Raw genomic sequence first — 17,706 nt, 5'->3', positions numbered from 1 at the left:
ACACAACCGCCATTGCTTTCCGTGAAAGAGTTCAAATTCTACCATGGTAGCTTTAAAGAAAAAGTGACATTGAAAGCTAGTCTCAGTGATGGTGACCCTGAAACAATGACTGTGGAAACCCATCTGATTTACCAAATGACTTTCAGGGAAGGAAATTTGCCATCCTTACCTGGTCTGGCTTATATATGCCTCTCTAGATCCATAGTAATGTGGCTGACTCTTCACTATCCTCTGCAAAGGTCTTCTAGTGCCACCCACTTTCAATGAAAGAAAGGAGAAAAAAAACACCTCATGGTCCCCCATTGATATTCATAAAGTATGAAGAATAGGTTAGCTCTTACCATCTTCTCTCAGTGAGCTCTTGTTTTTAATCAGCTAACTAATGACCTAACTTTTTGTTGCTGTTCTATTTAATTTTTTAATTTTTATAGCAATAGTTTGGATGCGAGGGTCTGGAAATGGGGAATCATTTTGGAAATTACTGCTTTTGGAGGGCAGTAGGCAACTTTTTTTCAGGTTCAAAGTAAACTGCTTTTATACATACAGTCTTGACGACAAACTCATGACACTTTTTTCTTTCAAAACTATACTTTATTCATGAAAGCATCTATATACATAGTCACTAAAGCAGTTATTTCTGTACAGTAGCATATAATGAAACAAACATTTTCATTTAACTCTATCCAGCAAACAAATCAAAGGCATTTCTTATTTTACAAGTTTATATTTACATATATTTGAGGAATCAGAAGGGTCTGATAACTGAATGGAGCTCCATTTAACTTTGGTAGAAAGACCTTGGATGGTGGTCTTTCCCCACCATGCAATGGTGGCAGCTGTCCCACACTTTAGTGTGTCCCTCAGCACCTTATCCTGGACTTTGGAATGTGTGTGTCTGCATTACCAAGGTCAACTCCCCGCTCTGGAAGAGCAATAAGTTTCAGGCAGACCAAAGTGTGTCCTTCACCGAGTTGATGGTCCTTCAGGGAAGTTGATGTTTGACTCAGTGTGCATCCCTGGAAACAGACTAGAGGGCAGAGTCCTGCATCATGGAACAACTTGGAATGAACCTCAACAAAGATCACTGCACCTTCCTCCAGACTTCCTTTGCAAAGGTTCATTGCAGCAGGTGATGTGTGACGGTCTCAACAACAAGCCCCCCACCCCCAAACCAACCCTGCAGTGACATCCAGGGCAGCAAGATAGCATAGACAGTTCAGACATGAGTGTTCTCACAGGAATTGCCCTTCTCACCACCAGCTAAGCGATGTCTTGGTGCTTGTTGGAAAGTTCTGGTGATAAGGCTTTTTGGCAAATTACTTTAACAGTCTGCTCAGGGACCCCGCCTTTTCCCACAGGGTCTCAAGGATGGTACATAGAGTCATTGAGATGTATAGCACAGAAACAGACTTGGTCCAACTCGTCTACGCCGACCAGATATCCTAACCAAATCTAATCCCATTTGCCAGCACTTGGCCCATATCCCTTTAACACATTCCTATTCATATACCCTTCCAGATGCCTTCATGTTGTAATTGTACCAGCCTCCACCACTTTCTCTGACTGCTCATTCCATATATGCACCACACTCGAAATGAAACAGTTTCCCCTAGGTCTCTTTTATATCTTTCCCCTCTCACCCTAAACTATGCCCTCCAGTTCTGGACTCCACCACCCCAGGGAAGAGACCTTGTCTGTTTATCCTACCCATGCTCCTCATGATTTTATAAACTTCTATACGGTCACCCCTCAGCCACTGAAGCTTTAGGGAAAAAAAGCCCCATCCTATTCAGCTTCTCCATATAGCTCAAAACCTCAAACCCTGGCAAACATCCTTGTAAATCTTTTCTGAATGTTTTCAAGTTGCACAACATCCTTCTGGTAGGAAGGAGACCAGAATTGCACACAATATTCCAAAGATGGCCTAACCAATGTCCTGTACAGCTGCAACATGACCTTGCAAGTCCTATACTTAATGTTTTGACCAATAAAGGAAAGCATACCAAATGCCTTCTTCACTCTGTACTTGCAATTCCACTTTCAAGGAACTATGAATCTGCATTGGCCACTTTGACCAGCAACACTCCCCAGGATCTTAATAGTAAGTGTATAAGTCCTGCTCTAATTTGCTTTACCAAAATGCAGCACCTCACATTTATCTAAATTAAACTTCAACTGCCACTCTTCAGCCCGTTAACTCATCTGATCAAGACACTGTTGTACTCAGAGGTAGCCTTCTTCGTTGTCCACCAGTTCTCATCTGCAAACTTACTAATTATACCTCCTATGTTTATATAAATGACAAAGAGCAGTGGACCCAGCACTGATCCTTGCGATGCACCACTTGTCACAGGCCTCCAGTCTGAAAAGCCACCACCACCCTCTGTCTTCTACCTTCTAGCCAGTTCTGTATCCAAATGGCTAGTTCTCCCTGTATTCCATGAGAACTAACCCTGCTAATCAGTTTCCCATGGGGAACCTTGTCGAACGCCTTACTGAAGTCCACATTGATCACGCCCACTGCTCTGCCCTCATCACTCCTCCTTGTTACTTCTTCAAAAAACTCAATCAAGTTCACGAGTACATGATTTCCAATGCACAAAGCTCTGCTGACTATCCCTGATCAGTCCTTGCCTTTCAAAATACATGTAAATCCTTTCACTCAGGATTCGCTCCAATAACTTGCCAGTCACTAACGTCAGGCTCACCGGTCTATAGTCTGCTGGCTTTTCCTCATCACCTTTCTTCAATAGTATCACCACGTTAGCCAACTCCCAGTCTTCCGGCACCTCACCTGCGAGTATTGATGATACGAACATCTCAGCAAGGGCCCCAGCAGTCACTTCCGTAGCTTCTCACAGAGTTCAAGGTGCACCTTATCCAGTTTTATGCATTTCTAGACATCCAGCTACTCCCCACATTCTATATCTTCCGTGTCTTTCTCCACAGTAAACACTGATGCAAAATACTTGTTTAGTATCTCCTCCATCTCCTGTGGCTTCACATGTAGCATGCCTTGCTGATCTGTGAGGGGCCTTATTCTATCCCTAGTTACCCTCTTGTCCTTAAATGTATTTATAAAATTCCTTTGTATTCTCCTTAATGCTATTTTCCAAAGCTATTTCATGTCCCCATTTTGCCCTCCTGATTTTACTCTTAAGTATACTCTTACTGCCTTTATATTCTTCAAAGATTCACTTGAAATCTGCTGACATATGCTTCCTTTTTCTTAGCCAAAACTTTAATTTCTCTAGTAATTCATCATTTCCTATGCCTACTAGCCTTTTCTTTCACCCTAACAGGTATATACTTTCTCTGGACTCTCTGTCTCATTTTTGATGGCTTCCGACTTTCCTACTGTCCTTTTACCTGCGAACATCTGCCCCCAGTCAAGGATATTTTTGTCCCCTCCAGGAAGTAGTTCAGGCCTTGTTCGAGATGCATCAAACTGAAAAAGATTCCAGCTTGCAAATCAACCTCCATGCAGATGTTCCAAATGATGTGCCAACTCAGGAGGATGATTTGGTACCAGAAATACATAAAGTAACTCAAGGCTTTTAATAATTCTAATCTTTGATAAGCAAGAGAAATCTTTTAAGTTGTGTAGTTAAAAATAAAGCTGTTTTAAGAGAATTTGAGAAGCTTTAACATCAAAACTGTTTTCGTCACATACTCGCTTTTTAATCCAGAAATGAATGTACCAACTAAAATATATTCAAAAGATTAATTTATTGTTGCATTTGCTTAACTTAAAACTTTTATTTTGTTAATCATTCCCAAATGTTAAACCATTAAGCAAAAGCATAATTACACTGTCACACAAGTGACAAACTGGTCTTCTTGAAAACAAAGATATAGTTTTAAACGCATTCTCATTGTTCTATTCAGCACTTTTGGTGAAAAGGAGCTGAAGATTTCTACAGCATTACTGATGCAAAAATCTGCGACTGTCAATATCAATCTGCTTTCAATAAAATAAAGTGAGCTTCCACATTTCTTGAAACTGACATCAATAAATGGCTAAAATAAGGTCACAGATTGTGGCCTGATAAACAGCTTTTGCCATCCATGTGTTATTACTGCAGTTAAAACAAACAGAACAGGAAGCTTGCTATAAAAAGATAGAACACAACAGGACAAAGAATATACTTGAATTCGAAAAATTAACATCTTACTAATTATGCTCTCTTTTCAATTATAAGTTGATAAGAACTGGAAGGCTGCTGGCTTCTAAATATTAAACGGATTTGGACAGTTAGAACAAATAGTTCTTAAAATGGCAATTTTAGCCAGTTGATTAAATAAGTGCACAATGGTCTCTGAAATATTACTGCACTTTTTCTACTTAAAACATTCCAGCTTTTAATGTCAAAATATTCTAAGAAAACTGCCATCAATTTTGAAAATTCTACAAAAATTCAAAGTGACTATGTAGTGAATCCATTTGCTATAATTACCCTTTCAAAGTACGACAGAAAACAGCTGTCCAAAATGGTCTAACATTTAAAAATCAGTTGCATTAAGTTCCAAAAGCCTCACTTCAACTAATTGAACAGTCTCCATCAGCATCCTCAGGCTTAACTAGAAACAGACCTACTGACCAGCTTTTCAACTGCTGGAGTTGATTTAAGCCTTTTGAATCAAAGTAGAACAGAAAAAAAGTGTTGTACACTTCTTTCAAATTAAACGTGTAGAAGTTTCATTGGTAATGCAGGTCTAACTTAAGGAAATATGGTAAAGATTACATATCACAACATAAACCAGAAAATAAAGTTCGAATACAGATTTCCTACACTTCTAACAAAAAGCATCTGAAGTTAGTTTACAACTCACTTAGTTCTCTATGCCCACTTTTTATTTTATTTTTCTTTGATTTGAGGTTTTTTTCCAGAATCTCCAAACCTCAAAGTTGGACGTCTTAAAAGACAAGAGTTAAGCAAAGGTGCAAGCAGGTCGCCCTTTGCAGAATGGGCCTTATGAAAGTCATGCAAATTTTGTCATACCAATTTATCCTAAACATTACAAATGCAACAGGACAGACAGCAATCTCCTGTACCAATTCTGGCTGAAAACATGATTATTATCTAGTGTAACCAGGAAAATATTGGAGAACTTTAGCAAACAATAAGCATCATTTTAAAATAGAAGCAACCAATATCAGAAAGAAAGGAATTTGAGATTGTAATCCAATTGTCTGGGATCCTGACTGTATGAGAAATAATTTTGTAAAGATCAACTCAATTTTGAATCTTGGAAATCCTCACAGAATTCAGCCTAATTACTCACTCAGATTGGAACATTAGTTTATGTGCATGGAACAGATGATTGCTAAAGTTAGCCATAGGGCTTCATATGGACAATTAGTAATTTGTTGCAAACCAGGCATTTATTTTTTTAACAATAAAATAAAGGACAAGGTTGACAATGTAATATTGTTGTTCTTCTTCCAACCACATTAGCTCTATATGAACTTTTCCTTCTGGATCCTCGTAATCAATTGCCTGTCTCTCGCCCAGGTAACTATATCTTATAGTAGATGTACTAACTGAGTGCAGAGCTACTGGTGAGCTTACACTCCAAAATGGTTTTTCTGCTTCATCCAGAACAGTCACATCCATTAAGCAACAGTGCTGAAATTAGAAATTCAAATAGTTTAATGCTTCAGTAATCCCACAAGTTTAATCCAGTAACTAACATCAAAAATTTGGTAATAAAAATAAAGTACTGCAAATACTGGAAATCTGAAAATAAAAAGCTGAAATGAAGACTGCTGAATGGACCTCTAATTCCAAATCGAATGTTGATCTCGCTTTGAGCGCCTCCTGTGCAGCAGTAACCTTGTATGCTTCATTCTGTCTAAGCACCCTATGATCTGTCTGTACTGCTTGCAAAACAGATCTTTTCACTGCACTTAGGTACATGTTACAACAATAAATCAAATCAAAATTCCAATGCAGAAAAAAACTCAGCAGAGACGTAGCAGACTGTGCAATGACAGCACTACCAGATTAGCTGTCAACCTTAGCTCAGTATTGGTCCTATCACTGGGTTAGAATGTCGTGAACTTAACTTCCCTTTCAGAGTAGTGTAGAATCTTGCCATGGACACTTCAGTTCAACACTGAGATAGTGCTGCAGTGTCAATGATGCAGTTTTTGAAGCCCTTCTTGATCTCTTAGGCAAGTGTAAAAGATTCCACTGCATTATTCAAGAATAATCAACTGGATTGCCCCCTTAAGTAACCTCACTAAGAAAGGTTACCTGAGCAAGTAATTTGCTGTTTCCCTATAATACAATTCAAGTTTCCCAACTAATGAAATACGTGAAAGGAAATCCATAAACAATGAAGGGAGATATATAAATGCAACTTCCTTAGTTTAATTTCAGTTTTTAACGCAATGCAACAGAAATTACTGAATGGCAGTCAGTTGTGGGAACTAGTACTGAATGTGCTGATTTATTGGGTAAGAAAGTCGATTTTTCTTTATTTGTGGAGGTGTGCATCACCAGCTAGCCAACATGTATGGGCTATTCCTAGCTGTCCTTAAGGTAATGGTGAGCTGTCTTCATGAACCAATGCAGTCCATCTTATGTAGGTAGATCCACAATGCCCTTACGGGGAGAATTCCAGGACTTTGACCCAGCAACACAGAAGGAATGGTGACAGGTTTGCAAATCAGGATAGTGAGTGGCTTGGTGGGTAAGTTGCAGGTGGTGGTGTTCCCATGTATTTGCTGCACTTGTTGGAAGCGTTCATGATTTTGAAAGGTGCTATCTAAGGACCTTTGCTGAATATCTGCTGTGAATCTTGTAGACAGTACAAACTGCTTCTACTGAATGTCGGTGGTGGAGAGAATGGATGCTTGTGGATGTCATGCCAATCAAGTGGATTGCTTTGTGCTGGATAGTATCCCTCAGCTTCTTCAGTGGTTGTTGGAGCTGCACTCATCCAGGCAAGTGGGGACTCTTGATTTAAGCCTTGCAGAGAGGAGACAGGTTTTCTGTCATTACTCGCCAGAATACTCCTAGCCTCTGTCCTGCTCTTGTAGCCATTGTTTTTTCCTGGCTTGTCCAGTTGCGTTTCTGGTTGATAGTAACCTCCAGGATGTTCAGAGCTGGGTAACATCATTGGAAGACAAGGGATGGTGGTTAAATAGTCTCTTCTTGGAGATGATGTTTGACCAGCATTTGTGTGTTGCAAATTATACTTGCCACTTTTCAGCCCGAGCTTGGTTATTGCCCAGATTTTGTTGCCTTTTGACCATAGTGTGTTCCAGTATCTGAGGAATCACAAATGATGCTGAACATTATGCAATTATCAGCCAACATTCCCACTTCTGACCTTATGATGGAGGGAAGGTCATTAGCACAAATTTAATTTAGCTTCTAGTTGGCATTAAAATGAAACAGATAGATTAAAATGGTGGAATCGTTAGCCTTAAGCCGGACTGTTTTCCTCTCGAGCATTTCAGTCAAACAATAACTTAATTTAAAACCAGCTGAAACTGGATCATCACTAAGTGACTCAGACAGCACTTACATTGGGAGTATTTATAAAGTTGCCATCAGCGGATTGAGTCTTTTTGGAACTCCTTGTCACAGACAGTTGTGGGGGCAGAATCCATGTGCATATTTAAAGTCCAAACAATTTTTTTTACCAGAAGGGGAAATCAAAGGATATGGAAAAAGGGTAAGAAATTGAATGAGAGATGTCAGATCAGTCATGACCCCATTGAATGGCAGAGCAGGCTGCAGGGGCTGAACAGCCTTCTCCTATTCCTATTTCCTATGGTTGAGTGCCTTCTTGCACAGCCTTGTCTCTTTGGACCAGGCTCCCCATCCATCTGTCACCATGCCTCAGGTCCTGAGGACCAACGGCTGGTACAATAAAATGAATAAGGCCAGCTCTTCAGCAAACGTTGAGTATGCTGGATTTCTCTCTCCATGGCAACCGCCAACCTGTCCGTGGAGACAGCGAGACAACTGCATCTGCACTGCTGCAGCTTCTGGACAATGCTTCCCAACATACCTATCTGCCAGTCCTATTCCTTCATGTACATTCTGAAGAAGTCCCTGATTGCTGACAACATAGGGCCCTTTCCAGAAGATATAGGAGAAGCGCTAAATAAATATTTTTTGGCAGTATTCACACTGGAAAAAGACATTTTGGTCGAGGAGAATACTGAGATACAGGCGACTGGACTAGACAGGGTGGAGGTTTACAAAGAGGTGTCAGCAATTCTGGAAAATGTGAAAATATTTAAGTCCCCTGGGCTGGATGGGATTTATCCTAGGATTCTGGGAAGCCAGGGAGGAGATTGAAGAGCCTTTGGCTTTGATCTTCCTATCGTCATTGTCTACAGGAATAGTGCCAAAAGGCTTGAGGATAGCAAATGTTGCCCCCTTGTTCAAGGGGAGTACAGACAACCCTGGAAATTATAGACCAGGAAGCCTTACTTTGGTTGTGGGTAAAGTGTTGGAAAAAGATTTTCAGAGATAGGATTTATAATCATCTAGAAAGGAATAAGTTGATTAGGGATAGTCAACGAGGTTGTGTGAAGGGTAGAGTTGTACATCACAAACCTTACTGAGTTCTTTGAGAAGGTGACCAAACAGGTGGATAAGGGTAAAGCAGGTGATGTGGTGTACATGAATTTCAGTAAGGTGTTTGATAAGGTTCCCCACGGTAGGCTATTGCACAAAATACAGAGGCATGGGATTAAGGGTGATTTGGCAGTTTGGATCAGTAATTGGCTAGCTGAAAGAAGACAGAGGATGGTGATTGATGGGAGATATTCATCCTGGAGTTCAGTTACTAGTGGTGTACCACAAAGATCTATTCTGGGGCCACTGCTGTTTGTCATTTTTATAAATGACTTGGATGAGGGCAGAGAAGGATGGGTTAGTAAATTTGCTGAAGACACGAAGGTCGGTGGAGCTGTGGATAGTACCAAAGGGTGTAGTAGGTTACAGAGGAACATAGATAAACTGCTGGGCTGAGAGATAGCAAATGGAGTTTAATGCGGAGAAGCGTGAGGTGATTCACTTCGGAAGGAGCAACAGGAATACAGACTACTGGGCTAATGGTAACAATCTTGGTGGTGTAGATGCACAGAGAGATGTCCATGTGCAAAGATCCCTCAAAATTGCCACCCAGGTTGATAGGGTTGTGAAGGCGGCAAATGATATCTTGGCTTTTATTGGTAGAAGGATTGAGATTCAGAGCCATGAGGTCATGTTACAGCTATACAAAACACTGGTGGAGCCGCACTTGGAGTATTGCATGCAGTTCCAGTCACCACATTATAGGAAGGAAGGGGAAGCTTTGGAAAGGGTTTAGAGAAGATTTACTAGGATGGTGCCTGATATGGAGGGAAGGTCTTATGAGGAAAGGCTGAGGGACTTGAGGCTGTTTTCATTAGAGAGAAGGTTGAGAGGTGATTTAATTGAGACATACAAGATAATCAGAGGGTTAGCTAGAGTGGACAGCGAGAACCTTTTTCCTCTGATGGTGATGGCCAGTACGAGGGGACGTAGCTTTAAAATGAGGGCTGATAGATATAGGACAGATGTTAGAGCTAGTTTCTTTACTCAGAGTAGTAGGGGTGTGGAATGCCCTGCATGCAACAGTAGTAGACTCACCAACTTTAAGGGCATTTAAATGGTCATCAGATAAACACATGGATGAAAATGGAATAGTTTAGGTTGAATGGGCTTCAGATTGTTTTCACAGGTCGGCACAACGTAAGGGCCAAAGGGCCTGTATTGCACTGTAATGTTCTATGTTCTACTGCCTGAGACTGAGAAGGTGGCTGGTCTCCTCCTGCCTGGGATTAAACAGGTACCTGGCTCTGTCAGTCCTGAGTGTTAGCACTTAGAGACATGTCTTCCTTGATTAGCTGCAGAACTGTTGCAGTGAGGTGCTCACCAGACTGTGCTCCCAACATTCTAATATTAATGCTCCCACCAAGGTGTCAGTATCTGAGCTGTTGGTGGGTGCAGAGGCAGTCTTGCCAATAGTTTCTCTCAGAGGGCAAAGTATCAGCTTCTGGCAGAGCCAGCTGTTTCTCTGCAGAGGCAGACATGCCAGTGGTATCTAGAAGTCAAAAGAGAGAGAGAGAGAGAGAGCGAGAAATGGTCATGGTCAGTGGTTAGAAATGATATATATAAAAATAGACTGCTTTATCAGAGAGTTACAGTAGAATGAAGAGTGGTTCTTACTCCATTGTCAGAACATGGATGGCAGGAAAGGGGCCAGTCTTCTCCTGCGAAGGCCAGGATCCTCTCTTCATTTGGGTCCTTTCTGCTGCATTGTGGGCTGTCTTCTCACAGAATGAAAGGGTGGCTCGGTCAGTACTGATGCAGGTGATTGAGAGATAATGAGATGTCCCAAGGAAGAAAAGTGGGCAGCAAGCAGTCCATGGTTACAAGTGCTTCACAGGGGTGAAACAAGAACAAGTGAGGGAAGAACATGAGCCAAGAAGGGAGATGGGTACAGTAGCACAGATAAAGTGGGCGTGAGATAGCAGAGGGGAGTACAATCCTTACCTGGCATTGTGGTAAATTGTGACACTATCTTCCCTCTCTCTGTCCAGATTTCACCCTTCACTAAGGAGTACATCTTTGGAATGCTAGACCTCATATGGGTGCACAGCAGTCTTTAAAATATGGCATGGGCACCATGCACTATGGTCTTTCGGCAGATATCCACAGTAGTGAGTTGGTTAAGGAGCAGTACACAGTGAGATGGGGATAGAATCAGATATGACAGATTCCATAGCAACAGGGTATGTAGTTAGATATAATAAATGTCGCTATCATGTGCAGCATGCAGTAAGAATCCCTCCAAAAAACTTGACCTAAGTTACAGTTCAGAATTTTGATAAGAGCAGCATTTTCAGAGTGGCAACTCCTTGTAATTCGTGGCATGCCACACGAATCAGTGCTGGAGCCACAATTACTTAAAATGTTTATTAATTACTTAATAAATGACAGAAATAAATAAATGATCACCAAGGTGTGGATAACAAAAGTCGGCAGGAATTCAAGTGGTGAGGATGAGTGTATGCAGAGGGATACAGACAAATTAAATGAGTGGGTAAGAACTTGGCAGATGAAATATAATGTGGCCAGGATTGGATGCAGACATGGTGCATTGGTGGAGCAGTGTCCAGAGTGCCAACAAGACCAAAAGATTACTACCAGCAGTTCCCTTGCATTTGTGGGAATGGCTTGGTTAACCCTGGACTCAGTTACATGTCGACTGTGCAGGACTTTATTGGTCAGAGTATTGAGTACAGGAGTTGGGAGGTCATGTTGTGGCTGTACAGGACATTGGTTAGGCCACTGTTGGAATATTGCGTGCAATTCTGGTCTCCTTCCTATCAGAAAGATGTTGTGAAACTTGAAAGGGTTCAGAAAAGATTTACAAGGATGTTGCCAGGGATGGAGGATTTTAGCTTTCGGGAGAGGCGGGAGAGGCTGAACAGGCTGGGGCTGTTTTCCCTGGAGCATCGGAGGCTGAGGGGTGACCTTATAGAGGTTTACAAAATTATGAGAGGCATGGATAGGATAAATAGACAAAGTCTATTTATCGGGGAGTCCAGAACTAGAGGGCTTAGGTTTAGGGTGAGTTGGGAAAAATATAAAAGAGACCTTTGGGGCAACTTTTTCATGCAGAGGGTGGTACCTGTATGGAATGAGTTGCCAAAGGAAGTGGTGGAGGCTGGTACAATTGCAACATTTAAAAGACATTTGGATGGGTATATGAATAGGAAGAGTTGAGGGACGTGGGCCAGGTGCTGGCAGCTTGGACCGAAGGGTCTGTTCAATGCTGTACATCTCTATGACTCTAAATGTGGGAGAATGGTTGATTATGCACTTTGGAAGAATAGAGCAACTGAATATTAATTAAATAGCGAAATACTGAAGAAAGCCAGAGCACAGAAGCATTTAGGGGTCATTTATGAATCAGAGTACGCTAGCAACCAAGTTCAGTGAATAAAAGGGAATGTATATGGAATATTGCCCTTTATTTCAAAAGGAATGGAGTTTAAAAATAGGGATGTCTTACCAAACTACACAAGGACTAACCAGATCACAACTGGAGTACTAGTTTCGGTCCCCCGTATCAAAGGAAAGATGTATTGTAGAGTTTGGCATTTTAAGAATATTCAATGCTGAGAGGTATACACATTTCATCATGAAGTGGCTTTGAGGTTTTTCAGATTAGCTATGATCTCATTGAATGGTGGACCACAGACTCTTGTGGTGCAATGGTAGTGGTATCTTTGAGCTAGTAGACTAGGTTCAAGTCTCACATATTTGAACAGGTTGATTTTATCTGAGGCAAATGGCCTACTTCTGTCTCCATGTCTCATGTACTAATGGCAACAGGCATCACTTTAAAAAAAAGTGAAAGATATTTCTGCCTCAATTTGTTATGGATTACTGGGGTAGAGTGCTGGAAATCCAGCCATGTCATTGCCAGAGTCATCACAAAAGTTCACGATTTTAAATTGGATGCAGAACTCCCCAACACAGAGCAGGTTCCTATACTTAAAAATTATTTCTTACAAATACATTTATTACATACAAACAATTAAAAAACATCGAAACTTAACTCTACTAGCTGAAACTTAAACCTACTTATAAAACTTCCGCTCTATTCATATAGATAGACAAAAAAAAGGGAAAGACTGAGAAGGCAGTTCAGTGGTCCCTGTCCACTCGATATGCTGAGATGATTCTTATGCTGATCAGAACACTGTTTCTGGAGTTTCCTTCTTCTGCAAGTAAGTGAAAGTACCTGGATTGTAGGGCAACTGGTTCACATTTTTAAAATATTGGACTTGCTGGTTATTAAAACCACAGTTTACAGTAACTGATGAGAGGCTGAACTTGCTTTTTACTGCACAGCAAAAAAACAGCACCTTCCCCTCCAGAGGTCCAATGGCTTCTGCCCAAAAACTCACACCCCTAAGCTATTGAGCTACGTTCAAGCCAATCACAGTTGTTAGCTGGCAGAAGGCCTCTCCACAAGGTTTGTGGAATGGTAACCAGTTTTCTATCAGCTACTTTGTCACCAGCGCATCTGCAACTAGACCTTCCACACTGCTTGAATGAATAGTTGTGTAAGCAGCACAGAGGTTACTTACTTTGAAAAAAGTGCAGCAATCTTTCAATAATCCTTGGCTTTTAAGTAATTTCTTTTCACATTTCAATTCACAATTAAAATGAAAGAAAAATTTAAAAATGCCACCTTTACACTCAGATAAACTGAACACCAAACCAATTATGACATGATGAAAAGAATATTTACTATTATTAAGAAAAAAGTAATAAGATGAATCTCAATCATGTAATATCTCCACAATGCATTAGCGATTGATCACTGAAATATGGCAACTGCTACACTGGCTGTGATAAGTGAAAACATTAATGAGTAAGACTTCAATTCTCAACTCCCATTGTAGAGCACCAAAATGCCAAAAATCTTGGAGCGGAAGAACATATTTTAACATTTTGTTGACTTGTCAGCTTCAGCCATGCTACTGAATGGAAACTAAACATTCTTCCATTGTCTGGTGAGATGCAGAAACACCAGACTGCTATCTCATACCATTAAGCAGCTACCATATATACTCGAGCAATAGTCGATCTCATCTAAAAGTCACCCATCTGTTTCTGATCAAAAAAACCTGGAATTTTCCATATCTTTCATGTAAAAGTCAATCCTAGTTCTTCACCAATAACAGATCAACACTTGAGTCACTGTGTCAGCCATCATGCTCAGCTCTGGCTTTCCAATCGGTCAGTCATCCCGCTCAGCTCCAGCCCTTCAGAATTACCGTAATTTGTTTTATCCCTCTTTATTCACTTAGAGATCAATTGGGTTTCAGCTAATGATATGGTACGAATTTTGACAGGCATGAATTTCAGCCCCTCAAAAGCAGTATTCATGAAATAGTTGACCTCAAATGTAACCTTAAAAGAACAGTCAAAAAAGTTTGACCAATATTCCAGTATATACAGTATAAAGAAATAAATGGATAGAAGCAAATCTCTTTACATTTTAATCAGATAGGTGACCCAATGATGGATGCAGAATGGGAAAACAGCTACAGATTATAGTCTTTTGATTTGCAAATATTTCAATCAGGACAAAAATACAAATTCTCACACCTGTATACTTCCTTTTAGGGATTCTACATTCCAAGGTAAGTAGAGATTTCCACTGATGGTGCTGTGCTGTGATTCTTTATTTGAACTGATAACTGTTATTTGCAAAAAGCCATTCTGGATGAACTCTGAAATTGGGAGAGAGCATTGAATTCAAAATACCAGAATCAACTGATCATACAATTAGAATCAAAGCACAGATTAGGTTTCCAGAATATATCAAAGCAAAGAAAGCCAAACTTTTGATTCTGAAAATGGAGGTTTAAGAAGAAAACATTGGTCGGTCTCAGCAATTATGACCTGATCCTACTCACAAGAACAGAATTACACTGAAGTTTTTTTTTTAATATTCAGGGGTTTATTTTGATACATGGCTGACTGGCTTCACTCAGCGACACAGAAGTACTCCCAGACTCTCCAGTACGTCTGCTGATCCAAAGGTCACACAAAAGTAGCCATGGATTCTCCCGGAGTCATGAAGACTCTGCAGCATAACAAAAAAATAGCATTGGGAATCTGGATTTAGATGTCCTATCTTCAATTACAACCATAGGGGAACCAAGTGATTCACACATGGAGGAAAATCCAAACCCAGCAGGGCTATCTGAATTCAGTACAGAGTTCAAATAGACTCCATTTTTGTTGCAGCTAGAACAGTTTGATTTACATTTTTTAAACAAAAAAAACAGTAAACAGAAGAACTTGGAATGGAAGAATTGGTTGTCCTGGTTCACACAGGAACCAACATAGGCAGGACCTGGAATGATGCTCTTCTGAGAGAGAGTCGTAGGGATTTGACTCTAAATTACAAAGCAAACCTCACAATAGTGATTTTTTTACCTCATCCAAACACAGGTTAGAATAGAATAAACAAATTTGCAGATTTGGATAAACAAATTAGAACAGGTTAGAATAGGATAAACAAATTTCAACTCCAGAAATGATGGTAGGAGCATTCAGAGAAGGCTAAGAGAAACACATAGGCTGTGCAGAATTTGGCTAAAAATTAGCAAAGTGGATAGAAGGGCAAAGAGTTCAAGGAAAATATTTCATTATTGACCAAGGTAACAGAAGAAAGATATATTGTCTGCTATTATATGAACACATGGAAGCATTCTCAAAAGTAAAATTAATAGCGCAGGTGCATTTGATCCAACATCCATGAGTGAAATGTGATTACAAAATAACAGAATTTGAGAATTAAATATTTCAGGTTTATTAACTTTTAGAGGAGATATAAAAGGGGTGCAGGCAGCCCTGAAAATGAAGGCATAACATAACAGCAGCAGAAAGAAAGGGAAGATTTTAGGTTGGATAATCAAGATGTGGAATCAGAAATCCCAAGTTGAATATTTAGAAGTACACTGTAATTAACCACACACCAGAATAAAAAAAGCAAGGGAAATTTACTTGCACTGTTAAGGGGGAAAAACAAGAAGGTGCCACAACTGATACTGCAAATTTCTTTCACACAAAAAAAGCTGCAGTATGAACTAAAATAACAGCCTTCTTACCTTTTCTACTGATGATGTTATGGAAACTACCAGACATGAAACAACTTTTTCCATTATGTAAGGCAATGTGGCAATGGTAGCCATGCAGCCCATATTCTGGATCAATATCATCCAACACTGGCTCATGAGGTGGTGGCGAATATTGGCTTTTATTTTCAAAACATTAAACAGAGAGAAGGTAAATGAATTAGGCAAATGAAGCCTGAAGGTTGTAAAACTTTCAATGTATGATGTAACAGTATCAACATGCTGATGCCTTTTAAACATCAGTACAGTAACACTGAATAATTAGATAAGAAAATTTGATTACAATCTTTCATGTAGCAACATAGAGACTTAACATTTACAATACAGATTACTCCTCAGATAGCACCTTTCAAATCCATGACAACTTCCATTCAGAATGACAAGGGCAGCAGATCACTCACCATCCTGACTTGGAGATTTATCACCTTTCCTTCACTGTCGGTGGGACAAAATCCTGGAATTCCCTCTCCAACAGATTTCTAAGTCTAACTACAACACTTGCACTGCAGTGGTTTAGGAAGGCAGCTCACAACCACCTTCTCAAGGGCAACTAGGGACAGTAAATAATTGCTGGCCTGGCCACTGAAGTCCTCATGTGAATAAAAAAAAGAACTGTACTCAAGTATTTACTTATCGGGATGAAGGACTCTTTCAGGCAATGACAATCAAACACCCCATCAACTCTGGGTAAAGAAATTCTACAGCACTCCTCTAACACTTCCGTTAATTATTTTAAATCAATGCCTTCTGGTTATTGATCTCTCTACAAATGAAAGCTCTTTATTGACATTCGATCAGGGCCCCTCAGTTTTATACACCTTGGTCACTGCCTCTGTTCAACAAGAGATAAATAGTTTGTCTTGAATTTCTCTAGCATTTTTCATGATTGCCATATGCTTCAAAGCAATTTACAAGCAATTAAGTACTTTAGTAGTGACAATGGTTGCATAATGAGCTCTATGGCTTTCTGGGACTAGAGCAACTTTACCTTTTACCTTAGTGGTCTTTTGGTGAGAATCTTATAATTTCTACAGTATGTAAAGAGGCCATTCAGCCCATCAAGCCCACACCCTTTGAAGACCATCCTGTACAGACCCATCTACTCACCCTATCCCTGTAACTCCACAGTTATCATGACCAATCCACCTAACCTGGAGATAGTAAGGACTGCAGATGCTGGAATCCACCTAACCTGAATATCTTTGGACTATGGGAGGAAACCCATACAGACACAGGAAGAACGTGCAAGCTCCAAGCATACAGTGTGCCAAGGTTGGAATCAAACCCAGGTCCCTGGTGCTGCAACGCATCAATGCTAACCACTGGGTTACTGGAAGGGCTCAGTGCACTGCAGATATGGGTTGATAAGAGATTTGATGCAGAACACAGGAACAGGGTAAGCCATTCGTTCTCTTGTGTCTGTTCTGCCATTCAATGAGATCATGGCTGATCAGCAGCATAATTCCACATACCTGCCTTTTCCCCAAATCCCTTAATACATTTGTTTATTAAAGTCTCAGATTTAAAATTAACAACTGATCCAGCGTTCACCACCATTTGTGGAAAGATTTCCAAACACTTAGTATTCTTTGTTTGTAGAAATATTTTCCAATATCGCTCCTCAACAGTGTGGCTCTAATTTTCAGTATTTGCTCCCTAGTTCTAGCATCCCCAAGTGGAAATATTTTATCTTTATCTATTCTATCTTTTCCTGTTAATGTCTTGAAGACTTCAAGCAGATTACATCTTAAACTTCTAAATCCTCTAAATAATGTAACCCCCAAATTCCTGCTATCATTTTTGTAAACCTCAAGGCCAATATATCCTCCCTAATGTGTGTGCCCGGAACTGCTCTCACCACTCCAAGTGGGGTGTAACCAGGGTTTTTTTTTTATAACTGCAGCATTACTTCTGCGTCCTTATACTCCAATCCTCCAGCATTCCATTACTTTCTGCACCTATATGTTGCATTTTAAAGATCTGTG

At 40.2% G+C, this 17,706-nt stretch overlaps 1 protein-coding gene across 4 annotated transcripts in view; it reads right to left on the bottom strand.

The window, feature by feature from the left end:
* Positions 1 to 3,712: 3,712 nt before the first annotated feature.
* fbxo15 (F-box protein 15) overlaps positions 3,713 to 17,706 on the bottom strand; it is a 65,658-nt gene continuing 51,664 nt past the window's right edge. For all 4 annotated transcript variants that reach the window (XM_072570648.1, XM_072570651.1, XM_072570650.1 and 1 more), the window contains 3 exons: positions 15,695 to 15,840; positions 14,184 to 14,308; positions 3,713 to 5,630 (listed from right to left, as the gene is read on the bottom strand). In XM_072570648.1, the coding sequence (XP_072426749.1) occupies positions 5,361 to 5,630; positions 14,184 to 14,308; positions 15,695 to 15,840 (541 nt within the window). In that variant the 3' untranslated portion in view covers positions 3,713 to 5,360. The remainder of the gene's footprint in view (positions 5,631 to 14,183; positions 14,309 to 15,694; positions 15,841 to 17,706) is intronic.

Source organism: Chiloscyllium punctatum, chromosome 5, assembly GCF_047496795.1.
Source record: "Chiloscyllium punctatum isolate Juve2018m chromosome 5, sChiPun1.3, whole genome shotgun sequence".
Taxonomy (NCBI): domain Eukaryota; kingdom Metazoa; phylum Chordata; class Chondrichthyes; order Orectolobiformes; family Hemiscylliidae; genus Chiloscyllium; species Chiloscyllium punctatum.
This window is presented reverse-complemented; position numbering and strand designations above follow the sequence as displayed.